The sequence below is a fragment of the Schizophyllum commune genome, assembly GCF_000143185.2.
Source record: "Schizophyllum commune H4-8 unplaced genomic scaffold SCHCOscaffold_8, whole genome shotgun sequence".
Classification (NCBI taxonomy): Eukaryota; Fungi; Basidiomycota; class Agaricomycetes; order Agaricales; family Schizophyllaceae; genus Schizophyllum; species Schizophyllum commune.
The window spans coordinates 1,442,482-1,453,647 of NW_026089545.1; the positions used below are offsets into that span (position 1 = coordinate 1,442,482).

At 56.3% G+C, this 11,166-nt stretch overlaps 7 protein-coding genes across 7 annotated transcripts; 4 read left to right on the forward strand and 3 right to left on the reverse strand.

Moving 5' to 3' along the window:
* Nucleotides 1–87: 87 nt before the first annotated feature.
* SCHCODRAFT_01156125 (uncharacterized protein) lies at nt 88–3,113 on the forward strand (the record flags this gene model as incomplete). The annotated part of the gene is made up of 5 exons (XM_050341121.1): nt 88–189; nt 244–317; nt 373–879; nt 941–1,080; nt 1,444–3,113. Exons 3-5 carry the CDS (start codon nt 374–376, stop codon nt 3,111–3,113), a joined length of 2,316 nt encoding a protein of 771 aa, XP_050199272.1. The 5' UTR covers nt 88–189; nt 244–317; nt 373.
* A 1,130-nt stretch (nt 3,114–4,243) lies between these two features.
* Nucleotides 4,244–4,429, forward strand: SCHCODRAFT_02454171 (uncharacterized protein; the record flags this gene model as incomplete). The annotated part of the gene is made up of 1 exon (XM_003030475.1): nt 4,244–4,429. A coding segment is annotated over one exon (186 nt), but the record flags the coding sequence as incomplete, so codon positions are not given.
* Nucleotides 4,430–4,489: 60 nt separating this feature from the next.
* On the forward strand, nt 4,490–4,924 carry SCHCODRAFT_02435480 (uncharacterized protein; the record flags this gene model as incomplete). The annotated part of the gene is made up of 1 exon (XM_050342523.1): nt 4,490–4,924. A coding segment is annotated over one exon (435 nt), but the record flags the coding sequence as incomplete, so codon positions are not given.
* Nucleotides 4,925–5,261: 337 nt separating this feature from the next.
* On the forward strand, nt 5,262–5,497 carry SCHCODRAFT_01129162 (uncharacterized protein; the record flags this gene model as incomplete). Its single annotated transcript, XM_050341080.1, has 1 exon — nt 5,262–5,497. A coding segment is annotated over exon 1 (219 nt), but the record flags the coding sequence as incomplete, so codon positions are not given.
* Nucleotides 5,498–6,259: 762 nt separating this feature from the next.
* On the reverse strand, nt 6,260–7,064 carry SCHCODRAFT_02346006 (uncharacterized protein). Its single transcript, XM_050342444.1, has 2 exons — nt 6,909–7,064; nt 6,260–6,856 (listed from the first exon to the last, which is right to left on the reverse strand). Exons 1-2 carry the CDS (start codon nt 6,987–6,989, stop codon nt 6,302–6,304), a joined length of 636 nt encoding a protein of 211 aa, XP_050199275.1. The 5' UTR covers nt 6,990–7,064; the 3' UTR covers nt 6,260–6,301.
* Nucleotides 6,995–8,188, reverse strand: SCHCODRAFT_02508949 (uncharacterized protein; the record flags this gene model as incomplete). The annotated part of the gene is made up of 5 exons (XM_003030065.2): nt 6,995–7,102; nt 7,234–7,692; nt 7,754–7,880; nt 7,933–8,077; nt 8,152–8,188. 5 exons carry the CDS (start codon nt 8,186–8,188, stop codon nt 6,995–6,997), a joined length of 876 nt encoding a protein of 291 aa, XP_003030111.2.
* A 464-nt stretch (nt 8,189–8,652) lies between these two features.
* Nucleotides 8,653–11,107, reverse strand: SCHCODRAFT_02583618 (cytochrome P450). The gene is made up of 14 exons (XM_003030064.3): nt 10,882–11,107; nt 10,714–10,822; nt 10,605–10,666; nt 10,542–10,551; nt 10,345–10,488; nt 10,122–10,297; nt 9,984–10,072; nt 9,799–9,927; nt 9,562–9,750; nt 9,417–9,505; nt 9,348–9,366; nt 9,190–9,291; nt 8,980–9,134; nt 8,653–8,922 (listed from the first exon to the last, which is right to left on the reverse strand). Exons 1-14 carry the CDS (start codon nt 11,072–11,074, stop codon nt 8,835–8,837), a joined length of 1,554 nt encoding a protein of 517 aa, XP_003030110.1. The 5' UTR covers nt 11,075–11,107; the 3' UTR covers nt 8,653–8,834.
* Between the last annotated feature and the right edge of the window lie 59 nt (nt 11,108–11,166).

The window sequence follows — 11,166 nt, forward strand, 5'->3', positions numbered from 1 at the left end:
ACATAAGCTGAGGTGCTCGGCTCTTCGGGCCTTGGGCCGTTCAGCGCGTCCTGCGACTCATTCCTGTGCGTGAACATACCTTCTGGTCCTGCCCCACGGTCGTGTCCCCCCGCCTCCCTTCTCAATCTGCGCGCTCTGGGGGACGTCAATTGTCGCCCCCTCTCGAAAAGATCAGTGCTCAACCGGCAGGTGAGTCCCCATTCAGATCCCTCGCGTCCCTCGGAGCTGATGCTCGCGATGAAGGACCCTCACCCAAAAATCCGTTGCGCCTCGCCGCCGACTTGCTCTATCGGTGAACGAGAAAGCATTGAGGCTCCGTAAGTCATCTCAATCTGCTGCGATCTGTATGTTACTCACCATCATCACTCACAGAATGTCATCCCCAACAACACCAGAGCGTCACCGTCACCAGGAGCGCCAGCAAGCGCGCAATCGTATCAACGTTCTAGAGACCCCCCAGCATCGACGCACACCCCACACACCTCAATTGACGCCGGTTCACAGCCAGGGCCAGCAGTATCTCTTAGACAGGCCCCTGGCGCAACGACTTCGCGCAGTCGAGGCGATAACCCCGGACTCTCTCCCCTCGAGAGGGCGCGCAGGCCGGAGGCGTACGCGGAGCAGGGATCATGCGCAAGAGCAGAGCAGCGGAAGGGGAACAGCGGCCAGGAGCGATGGCGCCGCCCAGCAGCAAGATGCGCCCCCGGCAAATGACGCGGCACCTGCACCGTCAAGGAGAGGACGCGGAAGTCGGGGCCGTGGGCGCGGCGGGGGGAGAGCTGGCCGCGGGCGGCGCGGAAGGGGTGATGCGCATGCACCGGGTGGTGCTCAGCGCACTACACCGCCGCCTTCGTCTGGAATACCCACTGCGGCGAATCGGTGAGTTTAGGCTGCCCTCTCAATGTCGGATGTGACACTAACATCTCGCCCATCGTATCAGGTCAACTCCCACTTCAACACCACAGCGTCAGCGCGACCAGGAGCGTCAAAACGCTCGCGAGAGGACAAACATCCTCACAACCCCCGAGCACCGCCGCATGCCTCCAGCATCCATCCTCACGCCCATCCGCATCGACGGACGTGAGTACCTACTGGACCGTCCGTCCGCGGAGCGCTTTCGGACAACCGCTCTCGCAGCTCAAGGTCGCGGGCGTGCAGGAGGACGGGATGGACGGTCCGGTGGACTGAGGCGAGGGAGCACGACCGCGCGACAGGCTTTTCGAACTGGCCAACTCAACACGCCTTCACCAACATTCCGGCTCCCCTCCCTCCCCTCACCGACAATCTCCCCTCCCGAGTCCCCCACCGAGCGTCTACGGCGCCGCAGATCATCAACGTGGTCATCGACACCATCACCTTCACCCTCACCGTCGTCTTCACCGTCGCCCTCACCCTCGCCTTCACTGTCGCCTCCACTATCACCTCTTCCGTCGCCTTCTCCAGCATTCCCTGACCCGCTCGAGCTGCGGGAGAACACGCGCGCTCGCGATGATCATTCGGCGCGGTCGCGTTCTCCCTCCGACCATGGCAGTGTCGTGTCGCGCAATGAATCACCTGACCACAACATGGATGGTGTCCCGCCACCGCTGCTACGTCGCCTGCCCCTTGCTCGGCGGCCCGTTGCGAACGAGAATGCGCACCTCTACCTTCCCCTTGACCTCGGGGAGATGACGGCGAAGTGCACGTTCTGCAACGCTCTGCACTGGCTTGCAGAGCGTCTGAAGAAATCCCGCATCAACCTCCCTCAATTCGGCACCTGCTGCTTGAGCGGAAAAGTGCAGATTCCGCTTCTCGCTGCCCCTCCCGACGACCTCTACACGCTCTTCTATGCAGTGTCCGACAGTGGGGCTTCGGAGGTGGACCGGCAGCGCAGTCGGCACTTCCTGCAGAAGGTGCGCAGATACAACGCTGCATTTGCGTTCGCGTCCCTCGGTGTGAGCACATCCCGCATCCCGGGCCGTGGAGTGCAGCAGTTCACCATCCGTGGTGAGCTCTTTCACGAGCTGGGTGCTGTGCTCCCAGGCGAGGATCCATCGCGACGGCCGAAGTACGCCCAGCTCTACTTCATGGCCCCCGATGATGCCTGCGAGCAGCGATACCAGAACAACCTGACGCATGGGTTGCGCACCGAGATTCTGCAGATAATCCAGGATGTTCTGCTGCGATGTAACGGGTACATTGACATATACAAGCTTGCTGTTGAGCGCTTGCGTGACTCCGGCCGAGCTCCGTCCCACTTCGCACGTCTCGACTTCCGACCAGGATCTGACCAGCGCCGCTACAACTTGCCAACTGCAGCCGAGCTGGCAGTGGTCCTAGAGGACAGCAAGGATCACAATGCACGCCGAGACATTATGATTGAGCTGCGCCGTGGTGGGCGCAAACATCGCATCTACGACACCCACCCTGCCTACCAGCCCCTCCTCTACGTGCTCCTGTTCCCTCGCGGAGAGCATGGCTACCACGAAAACATCCCCTTGACAAACCCTACAACTGGAGAGGCTATCCCACTCAGGGCCAGGGTAGAGGAGGACGAGGACGAGGAAGGAGCAGATGAAGGTGATGAGGAGGGGGCAGGCCACGATAGCGGAAACAAGCGGGGGAAACAGACCCGTGTTACCCCCATGGAGTTCTTCGCATTCCGCCTTCACCGTCGCCTCGATGAGTCGGACCACATCTTTCGTGCGAAGATGCTGTTCCAGCAGTACATTGTGGACGGGTGGGCACAGACCGAGCAGACACGGCTTCGATGGGCACGGGGCCATCAGCCGCAATTGCGGGCTGACGTCTACCGGGGGTTGGCAGATGCCGTATCGAGCAATGCCGACGTCAATCCCCAGTCGGTCGGCCAGCGCTGTGTCCTTCCGTCGTCCTTCGTTGGCAGCTGGCGCAACATGTTCCAACTCTATCAGGACTCCATGGCTGTTGCACGATTCTTTGGTCGTCCTGATTACTTCTTGACGATCACCTGCAATCCTCAGTGGCCTGAGATCCAGAAGGAGGTTGAGAAGATGGGGCCTGGATTTGATGTTACGGACCGGCCTGATTTGGTCTCTCGAGTCTTTCGTGAAAAGGTGAGCTGGGTTGTTTCGAGTTGCTCTCTGAATTGCTGATCAAGCTCTCCCAGATTTGGATCATCTTGGACAAGATCAAGGGTGGACTTCTTGGGCCCTACCGCGGGCATGTCTACACGATCGAGTTCCAAAAGCGCGGCCTCCCACACATCCACCTTCTCCTGTTTCTCGACCGTGATGCCCGACTGCATACACCAGACGATGTCGATGAGGCAATCTCGGCCGAGATCCCGGACCGCGAGACCCATCCCCGGCTCTATGCACTGGTGACGAAGTTTATGATCCATGGTCCCTGCGGAGATCTCAACCCAAATGCACCTTGCATGAAGGATGGGAAGTGCAGCAAAGGATATCCACGCGAGTTCCAGGAGGTGACCGTCCTCACACCTGATGGCTATCCCCTCTACCGACGTCGCAACAATGGGCGCTACTACGAAGTCTGGCTAGATGGCCGCTGGGTTCGACTTGACAACCGGTGGGTTGTACCTCACAACATCGTCCTCCTCCTCCTTCTCGCCTGCCACGCGAACCTCGAGTGCTGTATCTCCATCAAGGCCTTCAAGTACGTGCACAAGTATGTCTACAAAGGACATGACCGCATCACGATGGCCTTTGGAACGGAGACGGACGAGATCCAGCAGTACCTTGATGCGCGCTACGTGTCATGCTCGGAGGCGGTCTGGCGCTTGCTGCACTATGCGATGCACGATGAGAAGCCGACTGTCACTCGCTTGACTGTACACCTTCCTGACGAGCAGTTCACAATCTTCCAGCCCGACAATCTGCACGATGTTGTTCGCCGGGGTCCCTCTGTCACCACGCTCACCGCCTTCTTCAGGGCAAACCAGGCGACCTCTCCAGCCTCGGACATCGCTCGGACACTCCTGTATCAGGAGTTTCCACAGAAGTTCACCTTCAGCAGTCGGCGATCGTGGAACCTTCGAAAGAAGGGCTTTGCGATTGGTCGGATGCTCTTTGCCCACCCATCTCAAGGCGAGCGCTTCTATCTCCGCCTCCTTCTCACAGTCGTTCGGGGCCCCACCTCTTTCGTCGACCTTCGCACATACAATGGTATTGAGCTTCCCACCTTCCAAGCCGCATGCCTCGCCCGCGGTCTCCTTGAGGATGATCGGGAGTGGGAAGGTTGTCTTGCCGATGCAGCTCATTGGCAGACAGGTGTTGCTCTCCGGCGGCTCTTCGCCACTATCCTGAAGGACTGCCAACCCACTCAACCACGCGAGCTTTGGACAAAATTTCGGGACTCCATCTGCGATGATGTTCGAGTCAAGCTACGGCGCCTACCCTTCCCCATCGCTGATCCGACCACTGACGACATCTATGATTATGGCCTGTACTTGCTGCATCAGGAGCTCTGCAGCATGGGTTCGTCGCTCCACGACTTCGAGACTGCAGGCATGCCCCAGCCTGACTACTCGCGATGGCAGGAGCAAGAGGTCCACTACCTCATTGCCGAGCAGCTGGCATATGATCCCGAAGAGCAGCAGCGGCTTGCTGATATCAACCTGGCCCTTCTCAATCTCGAGCAACGGGAGGCGTTCGATCGCATCTGCTCTGCTATTGGTCAGGGTACTCCTGGCGTCTTCTTCCTCACAGGCCCTGCAGGGACCGGCAAGACCTTTGTCTACAACACGCTTTGCTACGCCCTCCGCGCAACTCGCAAAATCGTACTCTGTGTTGCCTCATCCGGTATAGCTGCCATCTTGCTCATAGGTGGGCGTACCTCGCACTCGACGTTCAAGATCCCCATCAACATCGCTGAAGGGCAGATGTGCAACGTTCGGTCAAACACGGTGCGCGGTGACCTCTTCCGCCGTGCTGACCTCATCATCTGGGATGAGGTGCCCATGCAGAGCCGCTTCTGCCAAGAAGCTGTCGACCGAACGATGCAAGACTGCCGCCAGGATGATCGGCCCTTCGGAGGCTGCACAGTGGTCTTTGGCGGTGACTTTCGGCAGATCCTCCCCGTCGTCCCCAAAGGCGGGAGAGAGGAGATCATTGGCCAGAGCCTGCTTCGGTCGTACATCTGGTGCGACCACATAGCCCCGAACAACATCCTTCGCCTCCAACGAAACCAGCGCCTCGATCATGCCAGCCCCTCGGACCGTGCGTATGCGCAGTGGTTACTCGACGTAGGCGCTGGCCAGAACGTGGACGAGAATGGCTTCGTGACTCTGCGGGATGGGATGGTCGTGCCAGATAACGAGGACGATACGCTGATCAGCGAGATTTACCCTCAGATCTCGCATCTCGATGTCAACGCGAGGAACTACGACGAGTGGTTTTCACAGCGCACAATACTCGCTGCTCGCAACGACACGGTCTCCGAGATCAACAGCGCCATTCTGGACAAGTTTCCCGGCCGCGCGCGAACCTTCAATGGCGTTGACTCGGTCATTCAGGAAGAAGGTGCGGATGCGACCGAGACGTTGGCCGGGTACCCAGTCGAGTACCTCAACTCACTCGACGTGTCGGGGCTTCCGCGAGCTAAGCTCGAGCTCAAGATTGGGTGCCCAGTGATGCTCCTGCGCAACCTCAACCCACGCGTTGGCCTCTGCAACGGCACGCGCGGTGTACTCACACGCGCTACTCAACGTGTTCTTGAGATCCGAGTCATTGCCGGCGAGTTCAAAGGTGAGTTTCTCTTGCTTATTTCTCCACGTAGATTCCGGTCCTGATTCTCCTCAGGGACGCTTGCGCTAATTCCGCGCCTATCGCTGCTGTCAGCTGAACAGGACTTGCCCTTTCAGCTACGACGGCGACAATTCCCCATACGACTCGCCTTCTGCATGACCATCAACAAGTCGCAGGGCCAATCCGTTCGCAGTGTTGGGGTCAATCTCCGCCAGCCCGTATTCACTCACGGCCAGTTATATGTTGCGCTGTCCCGCTGCACTTCCAGTGCGAATGTTAAGGTGGTAGTGCGCGATGTGGACAAGGAGACTCATAAGACGCCGAATGTAGTTTATCCTGAGGCCATTGTGTAGTACTATCTATGAACGGAAGGATTTACCGAAGCGCGCGTGGCAGCGCATACTGTACTTCATTCCTACCCCCAAGCTCGCGCAACCAAAGTGTGGCTCGAAGCCCCCTGACCCCCTGCCGTAGGCAGGTCTCAAGAGCTAGTTAATATTGAAATACATTGCGGCACTCACCAGGAGCTTGTAGCGATATCTCTCAAACACGCGGATATACACAGGAAATACAGCTCATACATAGTCTGCTACCACAAGCACTCCGCCCTTTCTCATAATTGCCAAGCGACCTGAAATCAGGTCGAACGATCCAGCTTCCTTATGCGCCGGGAGCCTCAGCTTCTTGGAAATGGGCGGACGGGCCAACGCAACGTCGCTGCCCTGCCCATTCCGATAATAACCTAGAAGGTCGCGGACGTCTCGGCGACTCTTCAAAGCCTCGACGCAGACATACTCGTCAGGCCTCGGCTCTCTGACATTGACAAAGCGGATGCGCTCGTTCTCGTTGTACTCAATGCCGTGCCTGTAGTATGTCCAGGTGCGCCAGGCGGGATTGGAAGCGTCCTTGTGATTGCGCGCAAAGATAACCAGTTGTTCTTCTGGTGTCATGAGGCGGGGGTAGAAGACCCTGTCGTCCTGGTCGAAGGTGACGGTGCCACGGTGGACAAGCTCCTCATCGCCCGTGACGACGTTACCTGAGCCGTCTGTAGAGAAAGTGGACACCTGAAGCGGATGCCGCGGTCCTCTACGAGCTGCAAACAAGATATGGTGACCGACGACTTGTACGCGCTGCAAAAAATACGTCAATTTCGACGGCAAGGTATATTCTCACGTTACGTACGCCTCGATATCGCAGGCCCGCCTTTGATGGCATTTCCATGTCGTGCAGTAAAACTTGCTGCTCATGAGTGGTCAAATTCATGACAACTACACCGCGTCCTTCACCCAAGACAGCGAAATTCTCTCCAAGGGCCACGCAAGTAGCGTCATAAGATCTGGGATCCTCGTTTCGCACCTGGAACTCGAGGAGAAACCCTGGTTCCGGGTCAGAAGGCCTGAGTTCGAACACAGATATCATGGTTGATAATCTGAGGTAGTCTCGTCAGGACCGGTACACAGTCATGGGATATCACATACGGTTCCTTTTGTCCGACCAGCAGACGCACTATATCACCCCCTTCGACTACCTTGATATCCCCGACGTAGTATGGTAAATCTTCAAGGATGAGAGTTGCCAGCTTGGTCGAATCGGTGGCATCAAAACGGAAGAGCATCACCTCATGCTCGAATCGTAGGTTGACTAGGACATAGTGTCCTCCCGGAACGAGGAACACCTCAGGCATTGAGCCTTCATTGCGATAAATCAGGGGAAACGCGCGTATTGGGTCCAAAACCGGCACAGTCATTATCTTTCGCGGTATGAGGCAACTTTTGGATGCGTCTCGGGGCCGCGCCAAGTGCGCCAGTAGCGACGAGGTCATCGCAAGCTTCTCCAGATCCGAGGAGGTAGCGGACGTCATGGGCGACGCCAGGAGAGGATTCTCATCTTGCAATGGTGGATTATTTCGGATAACCTTCATCCATATCCAGCGTCGGCGCGAGACGGCGTCCAAGAGTTTACATGTCTGCATGGATAGAAAGCATTTTATATCAGCATAGGAAGGTCGACGACAAAGCATGACATACACTTCGGAGTGTGCGAACGTCAAAGGGCCCGATCGTAGCCATGACGCTCGTCAGAATATCCTCTGGCAGATCCAAGAAGTGAAGGCGCTGCTGAGGGTCGAAGACAGCCGCCCGCGGCTCTTCGGTACTGTGAAAATATATGAGGGTGACAACGGACGGTTGACTTGTGGAGCACGCACCTGTCAGGAATATGTGGCACCGACTCAGTGCCATCTTGCGGCGCTATGATTGACGGTGAGGAGTCCTCAGCACGTTCAGACTCCTGGGCTGTGTTCTTCGCGATGATAGCCGTGTGTAAAGTCGCGGATGAGAGATTGAGATAGTCTGACATGGTGTTAGCGGTGATGGTTTCGATGGTTAAGGGCAGCATATAAGAGGGGATGCGGGCGCTAACGCACCTGGACGTTCAAATGCGCGCTGGTCTCTTGCTCCCATTGTTCCACTTGCCATTGTGATTCACGCCTCAAAAGGCTAGTACGAGACCGCACAGAATGGTACGTAGGATGTCAGGACCACTGGCTCCCGTCATCGTTGCACCACAAAGACGAGAATGTTACTCACCGAGTGACGCGCTGAACGGTGATCGGACGGAATGGTGAGCTGAACAGCAAGCCGCCGCCTACGTGAACAAGTCTGCTAACTAGTTTATATCGCCGCGTCCTTTGAACTCGACCTTGGGGCGTGGTGTTGTCGGTCGGTTTCGAGGAACGTTACATGCGGAACCCTGAACCTCATTGAGAGAAATGGGGGAAGGTCTCTCGGGCTTTGCTCCTTCTGGGTAGAGATCGTCAAGAGTGCGCAGATACATAGAACCAGTGCGAATGTGGCGAAGGCCATGCCACATCCGAGCGGCTGCCCGAAGCTTGCGCGGTGGTTTGAGGCAAGTTCCGGCGGATGTCATTTCGAAAGCCACGTGTATTCGGTTGACATGCCAACATCTTCGAACCGTCCCTCCGCAAAGCCGTCCACGATGACGCGGAAAGGATCGTTTTAAAGGAGCATAAGCTTAATATACCGCTTTGTTATCTGACTTCGACGCTCCCTACTATCCAATTGTTGTGTTCGAACCCGCAGTCACCATTCAGACCTCCTGCATCGACGTCGCCTCTATGATCGCTAGAGACTCGGCATTCCTGGGCACGAACTGGCAATCGAAGATCTCAGGCGACCTGTAAACAGCGTTGCCGTCAATCAGCGGATTTATTGAGAAGAGCCGGAGCACTAACTGAAGAATTGACGACTTATATTCACGCACGGCGGGGATCGTACTGCCATCCGGACGCTTAGCTTGCTGGATGTTGTATACGCATAGAACTGAGGCCACCGTGATCCATGCCGACGCAAGCGCTAGGTGTCGTCCAGGACATATGCGTCGGCCAAACTATAGCGTAAGCGCAGTTCAGATGAGAATGACCAAGACTGAGGAGCGCACGCACCCCAAATACGAGACTTGACGGGTCACGGACAGTAGGATCGAGCTTGCCCTCCGGCGTCAAGAACCTTTCTGGCCTGAAAAGATAAGGGTCCGGATACATCACCTAATGGAACGTCAAGTCGCACCAAGGGCGACGCTCGGCATAGAACTTGAACTCACCTCATCGTGCGTGATGGCCCTACAACGAAGTGAGAACGATCACATGAAAACACGACGAACACAGCCCACCAGACGTTCGGAATCAGGATGCTGCCTCTTGAGATGGTATACCCATGATATACGTCGTCAACGTCGCCGCTGTACACGTGCGGGACGGCCTGTGAGTGATCCCGTTAGCCGTCAAGCTTAGGATGCTCGTCGGCAAAGATATTACCATCGGTGCCACTGGGTGAATGCGCATCGTCTCTCTGATAATGGCCGTAATGTAAGGCAATTTCTCCTCGTCGTCAAAGTCTGGCAGCCGTCCGGGATCAAGCACGTTGTCAAGTTCGTCTTGTGCACGCCTCTGAATCTCGGGATTTTCCAGCATATGAAGAGTAAAGTTTAGAAGCGTTGCTACGGTCTGAAGAAGTTCCGTCAACGAGGGTCATCACAGGCTTGACCGGCATACCGTATCCATCGCGCCAGAGTAAGTTATTCCCGCGGTATTCTTAATGACCTCCTCTTGAGCCGTATCTCCCTTTGCACGAGCTTTCTCTAACGATAAGGACACGAAGGAGGTTCGTGAAGGGTCAACTGTCTGCGTAGACGAGTGCCAATCAATGAACGCAAATTCAAGTGCTATACGTGACGTACCATGAGCCTGATTGTTTCCTTGAATGGCGCATTGACCATTTGTTCCGTATCTTTCTTGCATTCCTTCGCATGCCGCTTGAATCCTGCGCCTGTATATATTCATGTGTGACTGCTCCTCGAGCACTATAAGGTACTCACCGGGCATCCAGACGGGCACATGCTTCAGGAGAGGGAAGACATTGACCCAGTAAGAGTTCGGCAGGGCAGCAATTGATGCTTCGTGGAACGAGCGGTCTGCGGCTTCAATATATGGATCGTTTTCCGGCTTCGCATGAATGCCGTAGGTAACGTCCATGACGATGGAGGCGACCATACTGACAAGAGTGAGTGCATGGCTTCATGCGATGACCAGCGGACTTACAAGCGTAGTTCTCGACGCAGATCACGGGTCGGCGCATGCAGCATGCGTCGTAGGAACATGTTTGTGGCCTTCTTCTCCTGAGGTAAGAAGCGCCGTACGGACTCGATGTTGAATAGGTTGTGGAAAGCACGCCTGTGGGCGCGCCTGAGAACACCAGGTCAACCAGAAATCTTACCTTTTGTAGACGAAGGACGCACCACCACGGCCCTAGGGAAGGATGAGATTTCTACGCGTCGGAGATGTATGTGTACCAGACGCACCGTACTTTAGCCCCGCCAACTGGAAGCCCCATCCCATGAGATCCAACATTGGTGTATCAGCGCTTCGATGCCGTCAGCAAGAGTACGATGCGATATGTCGGCCACATACCGGCTCGAGTAATTGCTCGACCGTCGCTCTAGGAGATCGAAGCACGCCTCGAACGACTGAAGCCCGATTATGGACTTTCCCCCGACACTTATGTGGATCACATCCGAGCCTCGAGAAACAGCGTCAGCGTCGAGTTGGCCACTCACTTCAGGGCCGAATTGGACGTACTGCATTGCTTCGACCACTCCGCAAACTTGAGCCACTGAAAGTCGAATGGCAAGTCCAGCAGGTTACCTAGTAGCGGTAGGCCTGGTGGACCTGGCGGTAGAGGTAATTTGGAGTTGCGCTTATGACGCGAGTCCAGATATATTGCGGCGTAGAGAGCTGCAACGAGAAGGACGATTGGCGAAAGTTCAGCCATGGCCAGCTGAGATGGCTGCCTGGAGGTCAACGTGCAGTATATGTAGAGCCAGAAGGTGGGTTCCTCCCGATAAGCTCACAAGGAAGCAGATG

Bases quoted from the DNA above. Each gene is read 5' to 3' on its own strand.
- SCHCODRAFT_02346006 (XM_050342444.1), bottom strand. From the start codon at position 6,989: ATGAATTTGACCACTCATGAGCAGCAAGTTTTACTGCACGACATGGAA. The intron at 6,857-6,908 runs GTACGTAACGTG...TATTTTTTGCAG, and splicing joins CGGGCCTGCGATATCGAGGC to CGCGTACAAGTCGTCGGTCA.
- SCHCODRAFT_02583618 (XM_003030064.3), bottom strand. From the start codon at position 11,074: ATGGCTGAACTTTCGCCAATCGTCCTTCTCGTTGCAGCTCTCTACGCC. The intron at 10,298-10,344 runs GTAAGTCCGCTG...CACTCTTGTCAG, and splicing joins CTGCGTCGAGAACTACGCTT to TATGGTCGCCTCCATCGTCA. The intron at 9,928-9,983 runs GTACGTCACGTA...TCGTCTACGCAG, and splicing joins AGGAAACAATCAGGCTCATG to ACAGTTGACCCTTCACGAAC.